Source organism: Oncorhynchus mykiss, chromosome 13, assembly GCF_013265735.2.
Source record: "Oncorhynchus mykiss isolate Arlee chromosome 13, USDA_OmykA_1.1, whole genome shotgun sequence".
NCBI classification, from domain to species: Eukaryota; Metazoa; Chordata; class Actinopteri; order Salmoniformes; family Salmonidae; genus Oncorhynchus; species Oncorhynchus mykiss.
Genome location: NC_048577.1, coordinates 22,214,789 through 22,236,908, shown reverse-complemented (window position 1 = coordinate 22,236,908; position 22,120 = coordinate 22,214,789). Strand labels below are relative to the sequence as shown.

Here is a 22,120-nt window from a genome sequence, read left to right as displayed (position 1 = left end):
TTACTTGAACTCTGTGAAGCATTTATTTGGGCTGCAATTTCTGAGGCTGGTAACTCTAATAAACTGCCGCAGAGGTGACTGGTCCTCATGGGAGCCAGTTTCATCACAGGGCTTGATGGCTTTTGCGACTGCACTTGAAGGAACTTTCAAAGTTCTTGACATTTTCCGTATTGACTGACATACATGTCTTAAAGTAATGATGGGCTGTCGTTTCTCTTTGCTTATTTGAGCTGTTCTTGCCATTATATGGACTTGGTCTTTTACCAAATAGGGCGATTATCTGTTTACCACCCATACCTTGTCATGTATATATTTTATAATATTTGAGCATGAAGGTGTTTCCACAGCCATTGCTAGCATAATACATTTTACAGACACACAAAGATCCTAGACCATACCGAACAAACAAATTGTTTGTCGACATTTATAAAACTGTCCTGCCATTTCAGCCCAGTCGTGACATATTTTTTCATGCGTCAGGTAATTCATCGCAATGACATGGTTAGATTGAAACTGGATAATGACCATTCAGGCCTACAGTCGTCCATTCTGTCTTTCCTCCCCCTTGGATTCTATTGAGTCATGCTTGCAATCCCACTGCCCCTCCTAGGTTTCAGCTCCAGTTCTCAACTGTTGTGCCACAACATGCCTGCCAGAAAGCATCAGCTTTGAGTCTCTCCTAGCGACAGGCCTCTTCCCAGTAGTATCTGTGGGCTCATTGGGATTTTTTTCCTGCTATGTCATGGTAATGCCAACTTATGCAAATTCAGCTTCCATACTGTCTGACACATCATCTTTCGCTTCGACACGACACAGGAAAAGGGCCTCAACCTCAACCTGAAAGGAGGCAAGGCCGCTCTGGTAGTGGCACTTTGAACTTTGACACGTTAACTTTGATTCTCATGAACATCAGAGCATCGGAAGTTCAAAGCTTCATCCATTTTCTAATTGATGCCCACTGATCCAGGGAAGGGATCTGACTTAAATGTCTGTGAATATTGGGGGAATGTGTGTCACACACCCCGTAGTATCCCTCTGTGTCTTCTCCAGGTCGCTCTCATCTTCTGAGTGAGCCAGAGACTCATTCCACAGGCTGGAGGCTGGCTGTCTAGCTGGCTGGCTTCCTCCTTGTGCTGTACTGCTCTCTAATGCGGCTGCACCCACGACAAGCCAAAAAAAACATGACATGCCGTGTAACTGGGAGATATCAGCACGGTCTATGTTGGATCTAGTTTGAAAGGTAGCCCTGTTTTGCGTTTGGTGTCTTGTGTATTCAAAATGTTCATGGCCCCTGAAGGCAGCTAGGGGTCTCGGTAGGGGTGATGGAGCTGCGATACTTGTGGTAAGCTTCCCGCCATGCAAGTTTGGACCTGCATGCATGCTCTGGGAAGTGCAGATTCAGTTTCAGTTATGGGACTACACATTTCCTGTCCAGCTACAGTAGAACACTAACCAAGAATACTGTGTCAAATCACTCACAAGAATTCTGTAGTTTCTCTGAGAAGCTTTTAATTGCTCAAAATGACAGAAGAGCTTTTGAGGTCAAATAACCTGGCATACTACTGTATTTTTCCCAACAAAAGTTCTTCAACTATTTGATCACAAGAAATAACTAGCCATTTGAGCATTGTCATTACCACACACATTGTGTTTAGGTGGACAAGAGTGAGGGGTGATTTCAGCTGCTACACTGATGTATCGATGCATTCTGAAGTTACTTTCCGACACCATTCGATTGATTCGCCCCCCTGGTATGAAGAGATGACTGTTTTTGCCCGTTCATCCATGCACATGCAAGTTAGATCTTGAATGCTATTGACATATTGCGCAATTTGCACAAGTCCTTTTGAAATCTATTGAAGTCTGACATTTGTCAAGATCTCGAGCCTCTCGCAAGTCTCTCAAAGTTCTTGGTGGGTACTTATCTACTATGTTCTGACTTGTGGTTCAAATGCTCTTTCAGGTTGCAGCAATCAGGGTGGTAGAGATGTTACTGGTCACAGGATGTGGAGATGAGGCAATCATCTGAAGGACCGTTCCTCTTTCGCCCTGCTGCGAGTGGTTGGAGGTAACAGAGACCGATCGTCAGGCAACACCCATTTCTGGAGGCGAGGCGAGCAGTAAGTGTGAACGCTGTTCCACAGCTCCAAATGTGTGACAATTATGTCAAGTGACAAAATATGTGGTGATACAGTATTTAACTGGTTTCATTTTTGTTATTTGTTTGAAACAGCTGTGTTTCCTGCACTTTGAAACGTATATGTTGTGTGTCAAGAGTTGGTGTTCATTGAAGAAGTGATGGAGAACAATGGATGTATTGTACAGCTGAGCATCTGCGCTGCTCTGCACAAGATGCCATTGAAGCTACAGTATATTCTTCAGTGGATGTTGTCGTGCATTTCACAGCAACAAGTGAAACTTCTGCATAGGTATCTAGTCTTAGAGTCTTAGCGTAGAACACAAAGGAAGGTTAATTGGAACCCGACACTCTTAAGCATGTAGCCATGTACAGTACCAGTCAAATGTTTGGACACACCTACTCATTGTAGAATAATCATAATAGTGAAGTCATCAAAACTATGAAATAACTCATATTGAATTATGTTGTAACCAAAAAAGTGTAGAACAAATCAAAATATATATTATATTTGAGATTCTTCAAAGTAGCCACCCTTTTGCCTTGATGACAGCTTTGCACGCTCTTGGCATTCTCTCAACCAGCTTGATGAGGAATGCTTTTCCAACAGTCTTGAATGAGTTGCTGAGCACTTTTCCTTCGCTCTGCAGTCCAACTCATCCCAAACCACCTCAATTGGGTTGAGGTCAGGTAATTGTGGAGGCCAGGTCATCTTATGCAGCACCATCACTCTCCTTCTTGGTCAAACACGCCTGGAGGTGTGTTTGGGGTCATTGTCCTGTTAAAAAACAAATTATAGTCTCACTAAGTGCAAACCAGATGGGATGCTGTATCGCTGCAGAATGCTCTGGTAGCCATGCTGGTTAAGTGTGCCTTGAATTCTAAATAAATCACTGACAATGTCATCAGCAAAGCACCATCACACCACCTCCTCCATGCTTCACGGTGGGAACCACACATGCTGAGATCATCCTTTCACCTACTCTGTGTCTCACAAAGACACAGCAGTTGGAACCAAAAATCTCAAATTTGGACTCATCAGACCAAAGGAAAGATTTCCACCGGTCTAATGTCAATTGCACATGTTTCTTGGCCCAAGCAAGTCTCTTCTTATTATTGGTCCTTTAGTAGTGGTTTCTTTGCAGCAATTTGACCATGAAGGCCTGGTTCACACAGTCTCCTCTGAACAGTTGATGTTGAGATGTGTCTGTTACTCGAATTCTGTGAAGCATTCCTGTGGCGGTCCTCATGAGAGCCAGTTTCATCATAGCCCGCAATGGTTTTTGCGACTGTACTTGAAGAAACTTTCAAAGTTCTTAAAATGTTCAGCATTGACTGACCTTCATGTCTTAAAGTAATGATGGACTGTCATTTCTCTTTGCTTATTTGAGCTGTTCTTGCCATAATATGAACTTGGTCTTTTACCAAATAAGGCCATCTTCTGTATACCACCCCAGCTTGTCACAACACAACTGATTGGGTCAAACTCATTAAGAAGGAAAGAAATTCCACAAATTAACTTTCAACTTCTTATGGCTGCAGGGGCAGTATTGAGTAGCTTGGATGAATAAAGTGCCCAGAGTAAACGGCCTGCTCCTCAGTCCCAGTTGCTAACATATGCATACTATTAGTACATTTGGATAGAAAACACTCTGAAGTTTCTAAAACTGTTTGAATGATGTCTGTGAGTATAACACAACGCATATGGCAGGCAAAAACCAGTTCAAAAGTTTTTGAACTCAGCCCTATCGAATACACAGTGGGATATGGTTCAAGTTGCACTTCCACTAGATGTCAACCGTCTTTAGAAACTTGAGTGAGGCTTCTACTGTGATGTGGGGCTGGATGAGAGCTCTTTGAGTCAGTGGTCTGGCAGAGAGCCAGGTCCTGGTCACGCGCATTTCACATGAGAGCGACCTGCGTTCCATGGCTATTCTACAGACAATGGAATTCTTCAGTTGGAACGTTATTGAAGATTTATGACAAAAACATCCTAAAGATTGATTCTATACTTAGTTTGAAATGTTTCTACGACCTGTAATATAACTTTTTGAACTTTTCGTCCGACGTTCTGGATCTGCACGAGAGTTTTGATTTGTGTACTAAACACCCTAACAAAAGTAGCTACTTGGACATAAATAATGGACATTATCGAACAAATCAAAGGATTCCTGGGAGTGCATTCTGATGAAGATCATCAAAGGTAAGGGAATATTTATAATGTTATTTCTGATTTCTGTTGACTCCAACATGGCGGATAATTAAAATGTTTTCATGAGCGCCATTCTCAGATTGTTGCATGGTTTGCTTTTTCCGTAAAGCTTTTTTGAAATCTGACAGCGGTTACATTAAGGAGAGGTATATCTATAATTCCATTTGTAACACTTGTATTTTCATCAACATTTATGATGAGTATTTCTGTAAAATGTATGTGGCTCTCTGCAAAATCACTGGATGTTTTTGGAACTACTGAACGTAAAGCGCCAATGTAAACTCAGATTTTTTTATATAAAAATAAACTTTATCAAACAAAACATACATGTATTGTGTAACATGAAGTCCTATGAGTGCCATCTGATGAAGATCATCAAAGGTTAGTGATTTAATTTGATCTCTATTTGTGCTTTTTGTGACTCCTATCTTTGGCTGGGAAAATGGCTGTGTTTTTCTGTGGCTTGATGGTGACCTAACATAATCGTTTGTGGCGCTTTCGCTGTAAAGCCTATTTGAAATCGGACACTGTGGTGGGATTAACAACAAGATTACCTTTACAACGGTATAAGATAAATGTATGTTTGAGGAATTTTAATTATGAGATTTCTGTTGTTTTGAATTTGGCGCCCTGCACTTTCACTGGCTGTTGTCATATCAATCCCGTTAACGGGATTGCAGCCGTAAGAAGTTTTTAACAAGGCACACTGGTTAATTGAAACGGATTCCAGATGACTACCTCATGATGCTGGTTGAGAGAATGCCAAGAATGTGCACATCTGTCATCAAGGCAAAGGTTGGCTACTTTAATATAACACTTTTATTTGCTTACTACATGATTCCATATATGTTATTTCATAGTTTTGATGTCTTCACTATTATTCTACAATGTAGAAAATAGTCAAAATAAAGAAAAACCCTTCTATGAGTAGGTGTGTCCAACCTTTTGACTGGTACTTGTAGCTAAACTCACCCAGGCTGTACTGTATTTGGGCTGACCTGTTCATCATTGAAGCCTATGACAGAAAGTGAAACATGAGACCGACTGCCCTTGCCTTTGTCTGTTTGGGAACTTGGCTCTAAGCCATTACCACTTCTAACTGTAACTAGCTATCACCGGTGGCGACCAAACCTAGCCATTTCTGAACAAGCACATTCCTGTCTGCCTGTGTCCAGGGCTGTGGTGTGCGGTGGCAGCTGTGCTTGGCGTCACGTTAACATGCAACAGTAGCACTCTGTGGGCTATAGGGGCTTGGTGACAGACACGCACTTTCCGCAGGATACACACTCACACACACTTGTACAGGAACACACGATGGCACCAAACACCAAGTATGGAAATGAAGCATTGACGCTAATCTGCTATTGACTTAAGGCCAGGGTCATGTTCATTAGGCACCCAACAAAAGAAACCAGACTGAAACAGGGAGGGGCTAACTGGTGCTTGTCCCATAAGACGTTTTTCATTTTCAGTTGCAAAATGTATACCGGTGTGTGTGTGTGTGTGTGTCCTAATAACAATGACCCTGCTCGCAGTCATGACATCTTCAAGAGCTCCACTCTCAACACTGGCCCCAATGTAAAGAATTGGACAGATTAGTTTTGAAGTCCCCAGAGAGAGGGGGTGGAGAGAGAGACTGGGAGTGTGGGAGCTTGTGATACATGAGTCATGTGATAGGAGCACTATGGTTGTCACCCTGGGTATGTCACTACACATTTGTGACTCATTACTGGGATGTGTGACTGTGCTGGGACTTGGAATTAGTGTGTACACTGAGTGTACAGAACATTAAGAACACCTGCTCTTTCCATGACACAGACTGGCCAGTTGAAAGCTATGAACCGTTATTGATGTCACTTGTTAAATGCACTTCAATCAGCGTAGATGAAGGGGAGGAGACAGGTCATACAATTATTTTAAAGCCTTGAGACAATTGAGTATTGTGTATGTGCACCATTCAGAGGGCGAATAAGCAAGACAAAATATTTTAACGGGGTATGGTAGTAGGTGCCAGGCTCACCGGTTTGTGCCAAGAACAGCAACGCTGCTGGGTTTTCCACCCACAACAGTTTCCGTGTGTATCAAGAATGGTCCACTGCCCAACTGTGGGAAGCATTGGAGTCGACATATGCCGGCATCCTTGTAGAGTCCATGCTCCCGACGAATCGAGGCTGTTCTGAGGACAAAGGGGGCGGGGGTTGCAACTCAATATTAGGAAGGTATTCTTAATTTTTTGTACACTCAATGTATGGCATCATGAGCTGTGTTGTCACCTTTTCTTTTACAAGACTATTGTGACACTGTGTTTTAGAGAGACTGGGAACTAACAATCTACAGTACTGTGCTCCGTGTGCTGGGAGTTACTGTGGAAGCCTTGGGCCTTGGGCTGTGTTGTCACATCTGCTGTTCCCAGACTACCGTGTGAGTGAGACTCCCTCTGGACTCAGTTAATCATTTGTTACAAATGTTCCATATTGATCAAGAAAACATACCCTTATGCCACCATCTAGTAGCTACTATCATGCTTTTTCACTCGCTCTCTAACGATTGGGTAAATGTTCAGTCAACATCTGAATGTGCAGCAACACAAAAATTCCCCCCTGTGAGGAAATCATAATCCTGGAGCTGTTGTTTCCCTGGGGACTGCAGATGATGATGCGCAGTGTTCCAGTATTGCCTGAAAATCACTTCTATGTTGCTCGGTAATCTCCCTAAATGTATTTTGGCTGTGGAGGGGAAAAACTATGATGACACAATTTATAGAAAACCCAACCCACATCGCAGGTCGGTCATTGACCTATTGTTATCCTATCCAAGATCTGTTGGCAAGACAACCAGGCTATTGTTATAGTATTGGCTTAGAATAGGTGTTGACTGTTGTTCATGCTACCAGTCACATAGGTATTGTCCTAATAGATGTGTCAAAACTCTCATTGTCATCAACAGGGTAATCTCAGTGAGCAATCTGGGAAAACCTTTGAGTTTTGGCTATTCTGGTTCTGGTAATCTGTCATCTCCACACTACATTATCTGTTATGGATGGTGTTGACATTGATTGACTCATAATTGTTAAGATATGGCTGAAGATATAGGATTCATATCACAAAGATATACATAAAGATGGGCAATCCAGTATGCAGAGGATAGACGTTGCGAGTATTATTTCCATAGGCCCATGCATGTAGAATGTGACTCCCAATGAGACAATGTCAACAATGAGACTGATCTCTCTCTTTCTCCACTCGACCAAAACAACACCACCCTGACTCACTCCTTGACTGTCTCCCGGCGGAAACGATAAAAGCCTTCTCCACGTTGACAGACTGTGCGGCTAGCAACTGTCTGCCACTAAAGCACGGCACCACACTGTTAAAACCCCTCCATTAGTGAAAGCCTTGGATATTTCATTATGTGAGAGGGTGTGGGCCTGACCCGGTCCCATAGGAACATATGAGTTCTCCCATCCCCCAACGTGTCTCTGTACTATTCTGCTCTCACAGCCACGGGCTTGATTGCCCTCCTGCTGCCGTTCCCCGACGTTGACACCAAGGCCCTTTTTATTTTGCTATTGCAACTCCAAGGTTTCAGGACCTTGACTAGATCTATAATGGACACGTATTGACCAGGGAGAATACCGCTGTAGGAATATTGCAATCTTGAAAAGATACAATGACACAATTCAAGAAGCCTGAAGAATGAGGACTAATTGAGCTCTGAGTGGGGGTCCAGAGGCCGATGATGATGATGATTTCTAACGGAGACTTGAAGCTGGGGACAGGAAGGCATGATTATGGTTGTGGCTTTGAGCAGATAAGAAAGGTAGGCCTCTGTACTGATATTGAATGTATTTTTAGTTGCGTTTAGTTTATTTGATCACTTGAAGGTACACCTACAAAATGATGCACTTGATTTAAGAATCTTCGAGGGTGAACACAATGGTTGACGACTTATTTCCACTGTGGTCCTTAAGTAACATCTCATTTAGAGATGAGGGACTCGGGGTGGCTTTCAGAGATAGTTATTGCATGGTGTTACGGTATGTAAACACTTCATGATGGTCTTCCTGTGCACATGGCTTGGCAGTCAGTCCATTAATCATTGCAGGACTAAATTGAAGTTTGCTTTTCTGGAAGGTCTATACAGGGATTTTTCTGCATAGAAAATGCTTGGGCAGGCTGTCTTAAGTCCAAACAGTGTAATCTAGTCATGAATAATGATGAGTGAGAGGCAGAAGGATCATACCAGGCACAAAGATCATACCCCCAAGACATACTAACCTTTCACCATTACCAGTAACGGGAGGTTAGCATTTTTTTTGGGGGGGGGGGGTTATGATATTTATGCCTCTGTAACTTTCTCACTCAATATTCACGATTCATTCATGATTATCCGTAATCATGGTAGCATCCACATTAATGTAGAATTGTTCAGAAAAAATATTGTTTTCTTATTTACAATAGAAGTGAGTCCAAAATAACACAATACATGATTTACCATTCATTTCTTTTGGAAACAAAGTAATCTGAAAGACACCGTAAGTGAATACTAATAACAGAACTAGATGCATAAGTGTTTGATCTTGAATCCAAAATGCTGCAGTATAGAGTAAAATTAAAGTTTCAGCTTCACTGACCAAATAATTACGTAGGGGGGTATATATAGATAGAATTTTAAGGATAGCGATATCTCTCTTTCTTTCTTTCTTTCTCTCGCTCTTTCTCTAAAAATGTGTCCCAGAGTGAGTGCTTTCTAGGAATGACATGTTTCAGCCTACACCCCCACTAGCACTGTCAAGTAACAAGCTATTGTCTCAGTCACCTCAGTCTCAACTTAACCTGACACCATGCATTCATTCAAGCTCCTACCACGATGCTTCTGTCCAATGACGGGCTGGCGTCCTACAGACGAGGTCACAGCCCCTACAGAAAACCTATTGTTAACTCATTCAGGGTAGAGGCCCTCCAGAGCCCTTTAACTAATTGCATAGAAGGGTTGTTAACACACAGGGTTGCTAATGTAACTGATTTATGGGGTCTCGTCCAGGATCTCATCAAACTAACATGGGGGAAAAAACACCTGCCGTTTTTCTAATGCATATTTGCTTGGACAGGCAGTGTTTTCCTTCAACAGATATTGTTATGTATGTGGCGGAAAAAGGCAGGCTTCTCTCTCAGGACCTACTGGGCCCCAGTGAGATGGATATTGTTTAAGTAGTGCCGGTCAGCGACTGTTACCCAAGAGTGAGGCTAGTGCGCCAGGCTCCTAGTCCCTCACATTGCTGGGTCTTGTTCATTAGGGCGTGCAAAGGAAAACGCTTAAACGCTTTGCAACAGAAAACAAGAATGAGCGTTTCTTATTGGTCAAAACCTGGTAGTCCCTCCCTCTTTCAGTCCGTTTCCTTTTGTTTGGTGTCTAATGAACGCTACCCTGGGGAATGAGACTAGGGTTATGCCTCTGTTGTGACAAGAGTTATCATATAGGGTTTCTTTCCAGCTTGACCCACTGACCTAGTCTACATATAATGTGTGTATTTAAGACACAGTAGCATGCCCAAATGCGCACATATAATATATATTCTTTAGCCTATATCTGTGGAGTTCTGAGGAAAGTTAGATGGAGATGTCCAGGGAATAGATTTTATGGTGTTGGGACCGCTGGTGTCTGGTTGCGCTGCATTCGTGTGTGCTGTGGAGGGCTACTTTTGTGGTTTTTTTTTTAATGGTTTAGGTGATGGGCTTTTACATGGAAAAAGGATGGTATTCAAATCCAGTGGTTTCCCTTCCCTATACACACGTGTGATAGGTTCTTTTCAGCAGGGCAATGTGTCATTCCTTGTTGCAGATAGGAGTTCCTCTAGTCCTTTGTCATTTGGCTAGTATGTTTGTGTTAAAGTCGCTACTTCAATTAGATCCTGAATGGTTCGAAGTGCCTGTCAGTGTTGTTTGTCTTTTCAGTAGGACGTGTCTGAGTAGATCAGTCGTTGTAAATGGAGCCACATTTGCGCAGGTTGAGAATGAAAGTGGAAGTTGTAGGCTCCGGAGAAATAGAGGTGACATGAGGGTTGTGAGGAATGGAAAGAAAGAAAGGGTCACCGCTGGTTTCACATCTCTTTAAGGAGGAAGAAAGAAGAAATGTTTGTCTTTGAAGAAGATTCCATCTCAAACGTGCCATTAATCAATTTTACTCTCGTTTGCCCTCAGAACTCAGAAAGGATGGCGTCACAGGAAGGGGGGGAGCCTCCTCCTAATGGCAGCCAATCAGACAGCCGGTTGAAGAGCAAGAAGCCGCCCAGTCTGGTCATAGCCATCCCTGCCCCAGAGGAGGAAGAGAGGGTTGAAGAGGGAGCTGAAACGGTCAAGCAGGTACCCCTTTTGACCTGATCTTTCCACTTTGACCCCTCTTTATGGAAACATGGTCTGTACTTGGAAAATGGCAGTTGATGCTCTGATGAAGATTCCTGTCATTACATTTTGGCCTTTATAGATAGGGCCAGGGTTTTTTCTGAACTGGACATAATTACCCCCAAAATCCTGACTTTGTTCCCCCCTATAAGACCCATAAACGGCCATTTGACAGCTGATCTGGTCTAATGTAGTTACATGAGCTAATTTTTGGGTACATGTATCCATTTTCCTGGTTAACTCACATCTCTTCTCTGTCTCTGTCTGGCTGGCCTGGCGCACCCCGGGGGACTCCTTCAGATGAAGTGGTTATTTAGCCTAAAATGATCTGTCCAATCACGCATGAAGCACTCCCTGCACCATTACTTGTCAAAGGTCATCATTTTTAGGCGTCTGCCTGCAGAGTGGATGTGTAGGAAAGGGATGAGGGAGGGAGGGTGTGTGTGGGGGACAATGGATGGGTGGGTAGGTGAGTGTGTGGGTGGGTGTGTGTGTGGGGAGGGGGGGGGGGGGGGTGTTTCCCCAACAAAGAGCCTCTGGTCGCAGGCTGGCTAGCTAAGCACACCCCCTGCTGGCTGACACACATGCAGCTCACATGGCTCCTACAATACTCCGTTAACTCCACAGTGACTCCACAAGTCGTTAGCCAAGTCGCCGTTAAAGACACGAATGGGCTTTGAAAGAAGCTTTAGGATGATCTGGTGTTTCCTAGTATCACTTCTATGTTTTGTAAAAAAAAAAAAGTCTGAGAAAAAGAACTCCTTGCTTTGCCATTCTTACACTTCTGTTCTGGAATAAGGTGATTGATCTGAGCTAAACCGGATAGTTGTAATCACTACAGGCAATGGAAGGCTGTGGGCTGAATCATAGCAAAACAATCATGCACTTAACACGCATTTCCGTCCAAATGTTCCATTGACGACAATGCACGATTTACACGATCTTAAAATGATTCACACATCGCAAGGGACGATTTACACGATCTTAAAATGATTCACACATCGCAAGGGACGATTTACACGATCTTAAAATGATTCACACACCGCAAGGGACGATTTAGCCCAGTAGTATACCAGTGATGGCGTGAATTCCATTTATATTCAGTCAGTCCATTTCAAGTGCCCTTTACTTTCATGGCCTGCGGTATACTGGCTCTCTGAGGTAGGGTTATGCTCAGTAGGTCTACCTGTATACTGACTCTCTGAGCTAGGATAATACTCAGTAGGTCTACCTGTATACTGGCTCTCTGAGCTAGGATAATACTCAGTAGGTCTACCTGTATACTGGCTCTCTGAGGTAGGATTATGCTCAGTAGGTCTACCTGTATACTGGCTCTCTGAGGTAGGATTATGCTCAGTAGGACTACCTGTATACTGACTCTCTGAGCTAGGATAATACTCAGTAGGTCTACCTGTATACTGGCTCTCTGAGGTAGGATTATGCTCAGTAGACCTACATGTATACTGACTCTCTGAGCTAGGATAATACTCAGTAGGCCTACATGTATACTGACTCTCTGAGCTAGGATAATACTCAGTAGGTCTACCTGTATACTGGCTCTCTGAGGTAGGATTATGCTCAGTAGGTCTACCTGTATACTGGCTCTCTGAGGTAGGATTATACTCAGTAGGCCTACCTGTATACTGGCTCTCTGAGGTAGGATTATGCTCAGTAGGTCTACCTGTATACTGGCTCTCTGAGGTAGGATAATGCTCAGTAGGTCTACCTGTATACTGACTCTCTGAGCTAGGATAATACTCAGTAGGTCTACCTGTATACTGGCTCTCTGAGGTAGGATTATGCTCAGTAGGTCTACCTGTATACTGACTCTCTGAGCTAGGATAATACTCAGTAGGTCTACCTGTATACTGGCTCTCTGAGCTAGGATAATACTCAGTAGGTCTACCTGTATACTGGCTCTCTGAGGTAGGATTATGCTCAGTAGGTCTACCTGTATACTGACTCTCTGAGCTAGGATAATACTCAGTAGGCCTACATGTATACTGACTCTCTGAGCTAGGATAATACTCAGTAGGCCTACCTGTATACTGACTCTCTGCTCTTTCCCCTGTCCCTGTGTCCAGCCCCTGCGTTCGTCCCTGAAGAAGAGTGAGAGCCTGCAGCAGGCCAGTCCTCTGTCTGACAGTGGTACTGATGGTGGTGGTGGAGGAGGTCACAGTGTTGGGGACAGGAGGGCAGCCTTTCACAGACAGAACTCCCTGTCTCAGAGCATACGCAAGTAAGTGGGGGGCGGGGAGAGGGAGAAGCGGGAAGAGAGAGGGAAGAAATAAAGGGAGGAAGAAACTAATGGAGGGCCGAAGGTAAAGCTGAAAGGGTGTATAGAGGGAAGAGGGCAAAAAGAAAGGGGAGGTACTGTATGAGAAGGGGTTGGGGTGGTGGAAAGAGGCTGTAGATGGATAGAGAGAGAAACGGAAGGGAAAGAGAGAGAAAAGACAGTGGGAGAATCGCACTTGCATGCTCTTCGCATCCTCTCTCCTTCTCAAACCCCATTGGAAAAGAAGGTCAGAGGGGAGGGACCTCTGTCTTTCTCATCCAATGGGTTTTGAGAATGGGGGAGGGGGGCATATAACGGGGGACTTCCTTTTCTGACTGTTTGGAATGTTGGACATAATCAAGTTGTACTCTCTGTTATTATTCTCTCCTATTCCCCCCCATTCCCGCTCTTCCAATACCTTGTCTCTCCCTCCCCCTCCTGCCAGGGGTACAGCCCAAGCTACAGCCCAGGCAGCAGGTTGGTTCGGGGTGGGGGAGGACTGTGAGACCAAGCAGCAGCTATGGCAGAAGAAGAGCCTGCGCCACTGCAGCCAGCGCTACGGCAAGCTCAAGGCCCAGTACAGAGAGCCGGAGCTCCCCATCAGCATGGACCAGGGCCTGGACTCACCCGCCGCAAACAAGATGCCCAAGGTAGGCTCCTAGCCCCTAGGTCTGACAGAACCGGGTCGGTACATTCGGGAAGTATTCAGACCCCTTGACTTGTTCCACATTTTGTTACGTTACAGCCTTAGTCTGAAACGGATTCAACTGAGGTTTTTAGACATTTTTGCAAATGTATTAAACATGAAAAAAAAAACATTTAATATCACATTGTACATAAGTATTCAGACCCTTTACTCAGTACTTTGTTGAAGCACCTTTGGCAGCACGCTCTGGAGCAGGTTTTCATCAAGGATCTCTGTACTTTGTGCCGTTCATCTTTCCCTCGATCCTGACAAGTCTCCCAGTCCCTGCCACTGAAAAACATCCCCACAACATGATGCTGCCACCACCATGCTTCACCGTAGGGATGGTGCCAGGTTTCCTCCAGACGTGACACTTGACATTCAGGCCAAAGAGTTCAATCTTGGTTTCATCAGACCAGAGAATCTTGTTTCTCATGGTCTGAGAGTCTTTAGGTTCCTTTTGGCAAACTTCAAGCGGGCTCACATGTGCTTTTTACTGAGGAGTGGCTTCCGTCTGGCCACTCTGCCATAAAGGCCTGATTGGTGGAGAGCTGGACAGATAGTTGTCCTTCTGGAAGGTTCTCCCATCTCCACAGAGGAACTCTGGAGCTCTGTCAGAGTGACCATTGGGTTCTTGGTCACCTCCCTGACCAAGGCCCTTCTCCCCCAATTGCTCAGTTTGGCCTGGCTGCCAGTTCTAGGAAGAGTCTTGGGGGTTCCAAACTTGGAGGCCACTGTGTTCTTCGGGACTGTCAATATTGCAGAAATGTTGTGGTACCCTTCCCCAGATCTGTGCCTCAACACAATACTGTCTCGGAGCTCTACGGACAATTCCTTCGACCTCATGAGTTGGTTTTTGCTCTGACATGCATTGTCAACTGTGGGACCTTAAATAGTGTGTGCCTTTCCAAATCATGTCCAATCAATTGAATTTACCACAGGTGGACTCCAATCGAGTTGTAGAAGCATCTCAAGGATGATCAATGGAAACAGGATGCACCTGAGCTCAATATCGATATCTCATAGCAAAGGGTCTGAATACTTATGTGAAGTTATTTCTGATTTTAACTTTTAATACTTTTGCAAAAGTTTCTAAAAACCTGTTTTGACTTTGTCATTATGGGGTATTGTGTGTAGATTGATTGAGGGGAAACTTTTATTTAATCCATTTTAGAATAAGGCTGTAACGAAAAACGTCAAGTGGTCTGAATGCTTTCTGAATGCACTGTATTAGCAGTGCCCAGGGAGCGAGGGATAGGGACTGTTTGTCGACGGGGCCACTGTATTTGTTGCACATTCAAATCAACTTTACTTAACAAGACGCTATCGTCACCTGTCTCGGTGTCCGACGTCCGATTCCAATCGACTTTTGGACCTCTACTCAGAATGGAGAGATCACAGAGAGTAGGTGGCGGTAGTGCCACTCAAGGGGAAGTGAAGTGCACCCCCTGCCTGCCCTAAACAATGCAGAGCGGGGCGCCGTGTTGACAGGAGGCAGGCTTACATCTGAGCCACAACCAGACGCGGTGCCTTTGTTAGTTCCCACACACTCCGCTCTCCTCCACCGACCCCAACACACTCCGCTCTCCTCCACCGACTCCAACACACTCCGCTCTCCTCCACCGACTCCAACACACTCCCCTCTCCTCCACCGACTCCAACACACTCCGCTCTCCTCCACTGACTCAACACACTCCGCTCTCCTCCACTGACTCCAACACACTCCGCTCTCCTCCACTGACTCCAACACACTCCGCTCTCCTCCACTGACTCCAACACGCTCCGCTCTCCTCCACCGACTCCAACACACTCCGCTCTCCTCCACCGACTCCAACACACTCTGCTTTCCTCCACTGACTCCAACACACTCCGCTCTCCTCCACCGACTCCAACACACTCCGCTCTCCTCCACTGACTCCAACACACTCCGCTCTCCTCCACTGACTCCAACACACTCCGCTCTCCTCCACCGACTCCACCGACTCCAACACACTCCCCTCTCCTCCACCGACTCCAACACACTCTGCTCTCCTCCACTGACTCCAACACACTCCGCTCTCCTCCACCGACTCCAACACACTCCGCTCTCCTCCACCGACTCCAACACACTCCGCTCTCCTCCACCGACTCCAACACACTCCCCTCTCCTCCACCGACTCCAACACACTCCGCTCTCCTCCACTGACTCAACACACTCCGCTCTCCTCCACTGACTCCAACACACTCCGCTCTCCTCCACTGACTCCAACACACTCCGCTCTCCTCCACTGACTCCAACACGCTCCGCTCTCCTCCACCGACTCCAACACACTCCGCTCTCCTCCACTGACTCCAACACACTCCGCTCTCCTCCACCGACTCCAACACACTCCGCTCTCCTCCACTGACTCCAACACACTCCGCTCTCCTCCACTGACTCCAACACACTCCGCTCTCCTCCACCGACTCCAACACACTCCGCTCTCCTCCACTGACTCCAACACACTCCGCTCTCCTCCACTGACTCCAACACACTCCGCTCTCCTCCACTGACTCCAACACACTCTGCTCTCCTCCACTGACTCCAACACACTCCACTCTCCTCCACTGACTCCAACACACTCCGCTCTCCTCCACTGACTCCAACACACTCCGCTCTCCTCCACCGACTCCAACACACTCCGCTCTCCTCCACCGACTCCAACACACTCCGCTCTCCTCCACCGACTCAACACACTCCGCTCTCCTCCACCGACTCCAACACACTCCGCTCTCCTCCACCGACTCAACACACTCCGCTCTCCTCCACCGACTCCAACACGCTCCGCTCTCCTCCACCGACTCCAACACGCTCCGCTCTCCTCCACTGACTCCAACACACTCCGCTCTCCTCCACTGACTCCAACACACTCTGCTCTCCTCCACTGACTCCAACACACTCCACTCTCCTCCACTGACTCCAACACACTCCGCTCTCCTCCACTGACTCCAACACACTCCGCTCTCCTCCACCGACTCCAACACACTCCGCTCTCCTCCACCGACTCCAACACACTCCGCTCTCCTCCACCGACTCAACACACTCCGCTCTCCTCCACCGACTCCAACACACTCCGCTCTCCTCCACCGACTCAACACACTCCGCTCTCCTCCACCGACTCCAACACGCTCCGCTCTCCTCCACCGACTCCAACACGCTCCGCTCTCCTCCACTGACTCCAACACACTCCGCTCTCCTCCACCGACTCCAACACACTCCGCTCTCCTCCACCGACTCCAACACACTCCCCTCTCCTCCACCGACTCCAACACACTCCGCTCTCTTCCACCGACTCCAACACACTCCGCTCTCCTCCACTGACTCCAACACACTCCGCTCTCCTCCACTGACTCCAACACACTCCGCTCTCCTCCACCGACTCCAACACACTCCGCTCTCCTCCACTGACTCCAACACACTCCGCTCTCCTCCACCGACTCCAACACACTCCGCTCTCCTCCACCGACTCAACACACTCCGCTCTCCTCCACCGACTCCAACACACTCTGCTCTCCTCCACCGACTCCAACACACTCCGCTCTCCTCCACCGACTCCAACACACTCCGCTCTCCTCCACCGACTCCAACACACTCCGCTCTCCTCCACCGACTCCAACACACCCACTCGCCCCTGGCTGCTTATTCGTCTCCAACTCTCTCTCTCTCTCTCTCTCTGTCTCTCTCCTTCTGTCTCTCACTCTCTGCCCCCTTATTTCTGTCTGTCCCTCTCTCTCTCTCTCTCTCTCTGTCTCTCTCTGTCTCTCTCCTTCTGTCTCTCACTCTCTGACCCCTTATTTCTGTCTGTCCCTCTCTCTCTCTGTCTCTCTCTCTCTCCTTCTGTCTCTCACTCTCTGCCCCCTTATTTCTGTCTGTCCCACTCTCTGTCTCTCTCCTTCTGTTTCTCACTCTCTGCCCCCATATTTCTGTCTGTCCCTCTTTCTCTCCTTCTGTCTCTCTCCTTCTGTCTGTCTCTGCCTCTCTCCTTCTGTCTCTCACTCTCTGCCCCCATATTTCTGTCTGTCCCTCTTTCTCTCCTTCTGTCTCTCTCCTTCTGTCTGTCTCTGCCTCTCTCCTTCTGTCTCTCACTCTCTGCCCCCTTATTTCTGTCTGTCCCTCTCTCTCTCTCTCTCTCTCCCAATCTCTCTCTTTTTGTTCATCTTTCTCCTCTGCTCTCTGTCAACACCTATGAAGACCCGGGTCTTCATAGACTTCATAACGAGTGTCTACGCTCACGCTGACTGGCACCTCTGCACACAGACGCGAACACACACGCACACACAGACGCACACTCAGAACACTCCTAGTAGATGGATTATGGATGTGTGAATGTCATTGTGCCATCAGTAACGCTTTCATGTGGAGCCGTCAGTGTAGTTCTGTGTCAGCTCCTGTGGAGCGCAATGTTGTCATGATTTAATTTCCTCCAGCTAGCTTAAATGTCCCCTCCTTCAGGATTTCAGCATTACAATGTAGCTTTTTTTTGTGTGTGATGAAGCTAACGATGTCACAGTTAATTGGTTTATTTATTTGATTATTTCTGTTTAATCAGCGTGAACGTACCATGTCTGTCTGCTTCTATTTCACCCCCCCCCCCCGCAGATTGTGGACCCCCTAGCTCGGGGGCGTGCGTTCCGTTACCCGGATGAGACGGACCGACCTCCCCGTACCCCCCACACGGGACCCGTCACCCCGGGGTTTACCTCCCTCTCCTCCTTCACCTCCCAGCGCTCCGGGGGCTACGCCCGTTTGCCCCAACGGAAGAGGGAGTCTGTCGCCCGCATGAGTATACGAGCAGCATCCAACCTCCTCAGGGTGAGCGGGCACGGGGGGGGGGGTTAGGTGAAGTGTGGGTGGGGTTTCCTCTCCAACCTGATCATCACTGGGGATCGTTAGAGGAAACTAGACTACCTTTTGAGTGTACATTCCAAAGTATGTGTGTGCGTGTGTGTTGCTATTGAGCGAAATACAGATGAATGCTTGATGGTGTTGTGTATCTACGTCCCTGACATAAATACAGATGAATGCTTGATGGTGTTGTGTATCTACGTCCCTGACATAAATACAGATGAATGCTTGATGGTGTTGTGTATCTACGTCCCTGACATAAATACAGATGAATGCTTGATGGTGTTGTGTATCTACGTCCCTGACATAAATACAGATGAATGCTTGATGGTGTTGTGTATCTACGTCCCTGACATAAATACAGATTTGTTTTGTTGCTTAAAAGACCGCTCTGTTGATCTGTGTATGTTGCACTCTACTTCAGTCATATTTGAGTTGAGTTGTCTCTCTCCACGTGCCAGTCTTCGATGTTGTCCCACATAACGTCCAGGTTGTGTGTGTGGTTCAGGGTCGTTCAGGTCTAGTGGGCTCCCAGACCGGTCGTAGTTTCCCCCGGCGGAGCTTCGCCCGGCCCAGCTGGCTGGAGGAGGACACCGTGGACTCTGCAGACACTCACGGGTCCGTCTTCTTCAGCAAGGTAATGGTGCTCTGTCTACCTTTTCTCTCTGAGTCCTTCTCTTGCTTTCTCCGTCTCTCTTTCGGTTTGTCTGTCTCTCCGTGTGCCTCGGCCTCTCTTTTCTCTCTCTCTCTCTCTCTCTCTCTCTCTCTCTCTCTCTCTCTCTCTCTCTCTCTCTCTCTCTCTCTCTCTCTCTCTCTCTCTCTCTCTCTCTCTCCTTTCGCTGCCGCCATCTGCGTGTTTTTGTTTGTATGTGTTCTGTCTCATCTATTTCTCACGCTTTTCACCTCTCTCTTCTATATGTCTCTCTCTGTCTCTTCTATATGTCTCTCTCTGTCTCTTCTATATGTCTCTTCTATATGTCTCTCTCTGTCTCTTCTATATGTCTCTCTCTGTCTCTTCTATATGTCTCTTCTATATGTCTCTCTCTGTCTCTTCTATATGTCTCCTCTATATGTCTCTCTCTGTCTCTTCTATATGTCTCTCTCTGTCTCTTCTATATGTCTTTCTCTGTCTCTTCTATATGTCTTTTCTATATGTCTCTCTCTGTCTCTTCTATATGTCTCTCTCTGTCTCTTCTATATGTCTCCTCTATATGTCTCTCTCTGTCTCTTCTATATGTCTCTCTCTGTCTCTTCTATATGTCTCTTCTATATGTCTTTTCTATATGTCTCTCTCTGTCTCTTCTATATGTCTCTCTCTGTCTCTTCTATGTCTCCATCTTTTCAACTCTCTCTCTTCTATATGTATCTGTTTCTCTCTTCTATATGTATCTGTCTCTCTCTTCTATATGTACCTGTCTCTCTCTTCTATATGTACCTGTCTCTCTCTTCTATTTGTATCTGTCTCTATCTTCTATATGTATCTGTCTGTCTCTTCTATATGTATCTGTCTCTCTCTTCTATATGTATCTGTCTCTCTCTTCTATATGTATCTGTCTCTCTCTTCTATATGTCTTTTCTATATGTCTCTCTCTGTCTCTTCTATATGTCTCTGTCTGCCTCTTCTATATGTCTCTGTCTGTCTCTTCTATATGTATATGTCTCTCTCTCTTCTATATGTATCTGTCTCTGTCTTCTATATGTCTCTCTCTGTCTCTTCTATATGTCTCTTCTATATGTCTCTCTCTGTCTCTTCTATGTCTCCATCTTTTCACCTCTCTCTCTTCTATATGTATCTGTCTCTCTCTTCTATATGTATCTGTTGCTTCTATATGTCTCTCTCTGTCTCTTCTATATGTATCTGTCTCTCTCTTCTATATGTATCTGTCTCTCTCTTCTATATGTATCTGTCTCTCTCTTCTATATGTATCTGTCTCTCTCTTCTATATGTATCTCTCTGTCTTTTCTATATGTATCTGTCTGGCTCTTCTATATGTATCTGTCTCTCTTTTCTATATGTATCTGTCTCTCTCTTCTATATGTCTCTCTCTGTCTCTTCTATGTCTCTGTCTGTCTCTTCTATATGTATCTGTCTGTCTCTTCTATATGTCTCTCTCTGTCTCTTCTATGTCTCTGTCTGTCTCTTCTATATGTATCTGTCTCTCTCTTCTATATGTATCTGTCTCTCTCTTCTATATGTATCTGTCTCTCTCTTCTATATGTACCTGTCTCTCTCTTCTATATGTATCTGTCTCTCTCTTCTATATGTCTCTTCTATATGTCTCTCTCTGTCTCTTCTATATGTATCTGTCTCTCTCTTCTATATGTATGTATCTGTCTCTCTCTTCTATATGTATCTGTCTCTCTTTTCTATATGTATCTGTCGCTCTCTTCTATATGTCTCTCTCTGTCTCTTCTATGTCTCTGTCTGTCTCTTCTATGTGTATCTGTCTCTCTCTTCTATATGTATCTGTCTCTCTCTTCTATATGTATCTGTCTCTCTCTTCTATATGTATCTGTCTCTCTCTTCTATATGTATCTGTCTCTCTCTTCTATATGTATCTGTCTCTCTCTTCTATATGTATCTGTCTCTCTCGTCTATATGTACCTGTCTCTCTCTTCTATATGTATCTGTCTCTCTCTGTCTCTTCTATATGTATCTGTCTCTCTCTTCTATATGTATGTATCTGTCTCTCTCTTCTATATGTATCTGTCTCTCTTTTCTATATGTATCTGTCTGTCTCTTCTATATGTCTCTCTCTGTCTCTTCTATGTCTCTGTCTGTCTGTTTTATATGTATCTGTCTCTCTCTTCTATATGTATCTGTCTGTCTCTTCTATATGTATCTGTCTCTCTCTTCTATATGTATCTGTCTCTCTCTTCTATATGTCTCTCTCTGTCTCCTATATGTCTCTTCTATATGTCTCTCTCTGTCTCTTCTATGTCTCCATCTTTTCATATCTCTCTCTTCTATATGTATCTGTCTCTCTGTTCTATATGTATCTGTTGCTTCTATATGTCTCTCTCTGTCTCTTCTATATGTCTCTCTCTGTCTTTTCTATATGTATCTCTCTGTCTCTTCTACATGTATCTGTCTGTCTCTTTTATGTCTCTCTCTGTCTCTTCTATATGTATCTGTCTGTCTCTTCTATATTTACCTGTCTGTCTCTTCTACATGTATCTGTCTGTCTCTTCTATGTCTCTGTCTGTCTCTTCTATATGTATATGTCTGTCTCTTCTATATGTACCTGTCTGTCTCTTCTACATGTATCTGTCTGTCTCTTCTATGTCTCTGTCTGTCTCTTCTATATGTATATGTCTGTCTCTTCTATATGTACCTGTCTGTCTCTTCTACATGTATCTGTCTGTCTCTTCTATGTCTCTGTCTGTCTCTTCTATATGTATATGTCTGTCTCTTCTATATGTACCTGTCTGTCTCTTCTACATGTATATGTCTGTCTCTTCTATGTCTCTCTCTGTCTCTTCTATATGTCTCCGTCTTTCCCCTCTCACTCTCTTTCTGTCTCTTCTATATGTCTCTGTATGTGT

General features: G+C 45.4%; 1 protein-coding gene across 4 annotated transcripts in view; it reads left to right on the top strand.

Moving 5' to 3' along the window:
- Positions 1-22,120, top strand: part of LOC110485109 (inactive rhomboid protein 2) — a 39,583-nt gene that overhangs the window by 5,686 nt on the left and 11,777 nt on the right. For 2 of the 4 annotated variants that reach the window (XM_036940623.1, XM_036940622.1), the window contains exons 1-6: positions 7,839-8,168; positions 10,550-10,711; positions 12,835-12,989; positions 13,471-13,675; positions 18,329-18,541; positions 19,083-19,211. In XM_036940623.1, the coding sequence (XP_036796518.1) occupies positions 8,085-8,168; positions 10,550-10,711; positions 12,835-12,989; positions 13,471-13,675; positions 18,329-18,541; positions 19,083-19,211 (948 nt within the window). In that variant the 5' untranslated portion in view covers positions 7,839-8,084. Of the gene's footprint in view, positions 1-1,963; positions 2,121-7,838; positions 8,169-10,549; positions 10,712-12,834; positions 12,990-13,470; positions 13,676-18,328; positions 18,542-19,082; positions 19,212-22,120 lie in introns of those variants that run through there. The other 2 variants (XM_036940624.1, XM_036940625.1) reach the window with 2 other exon arrangements.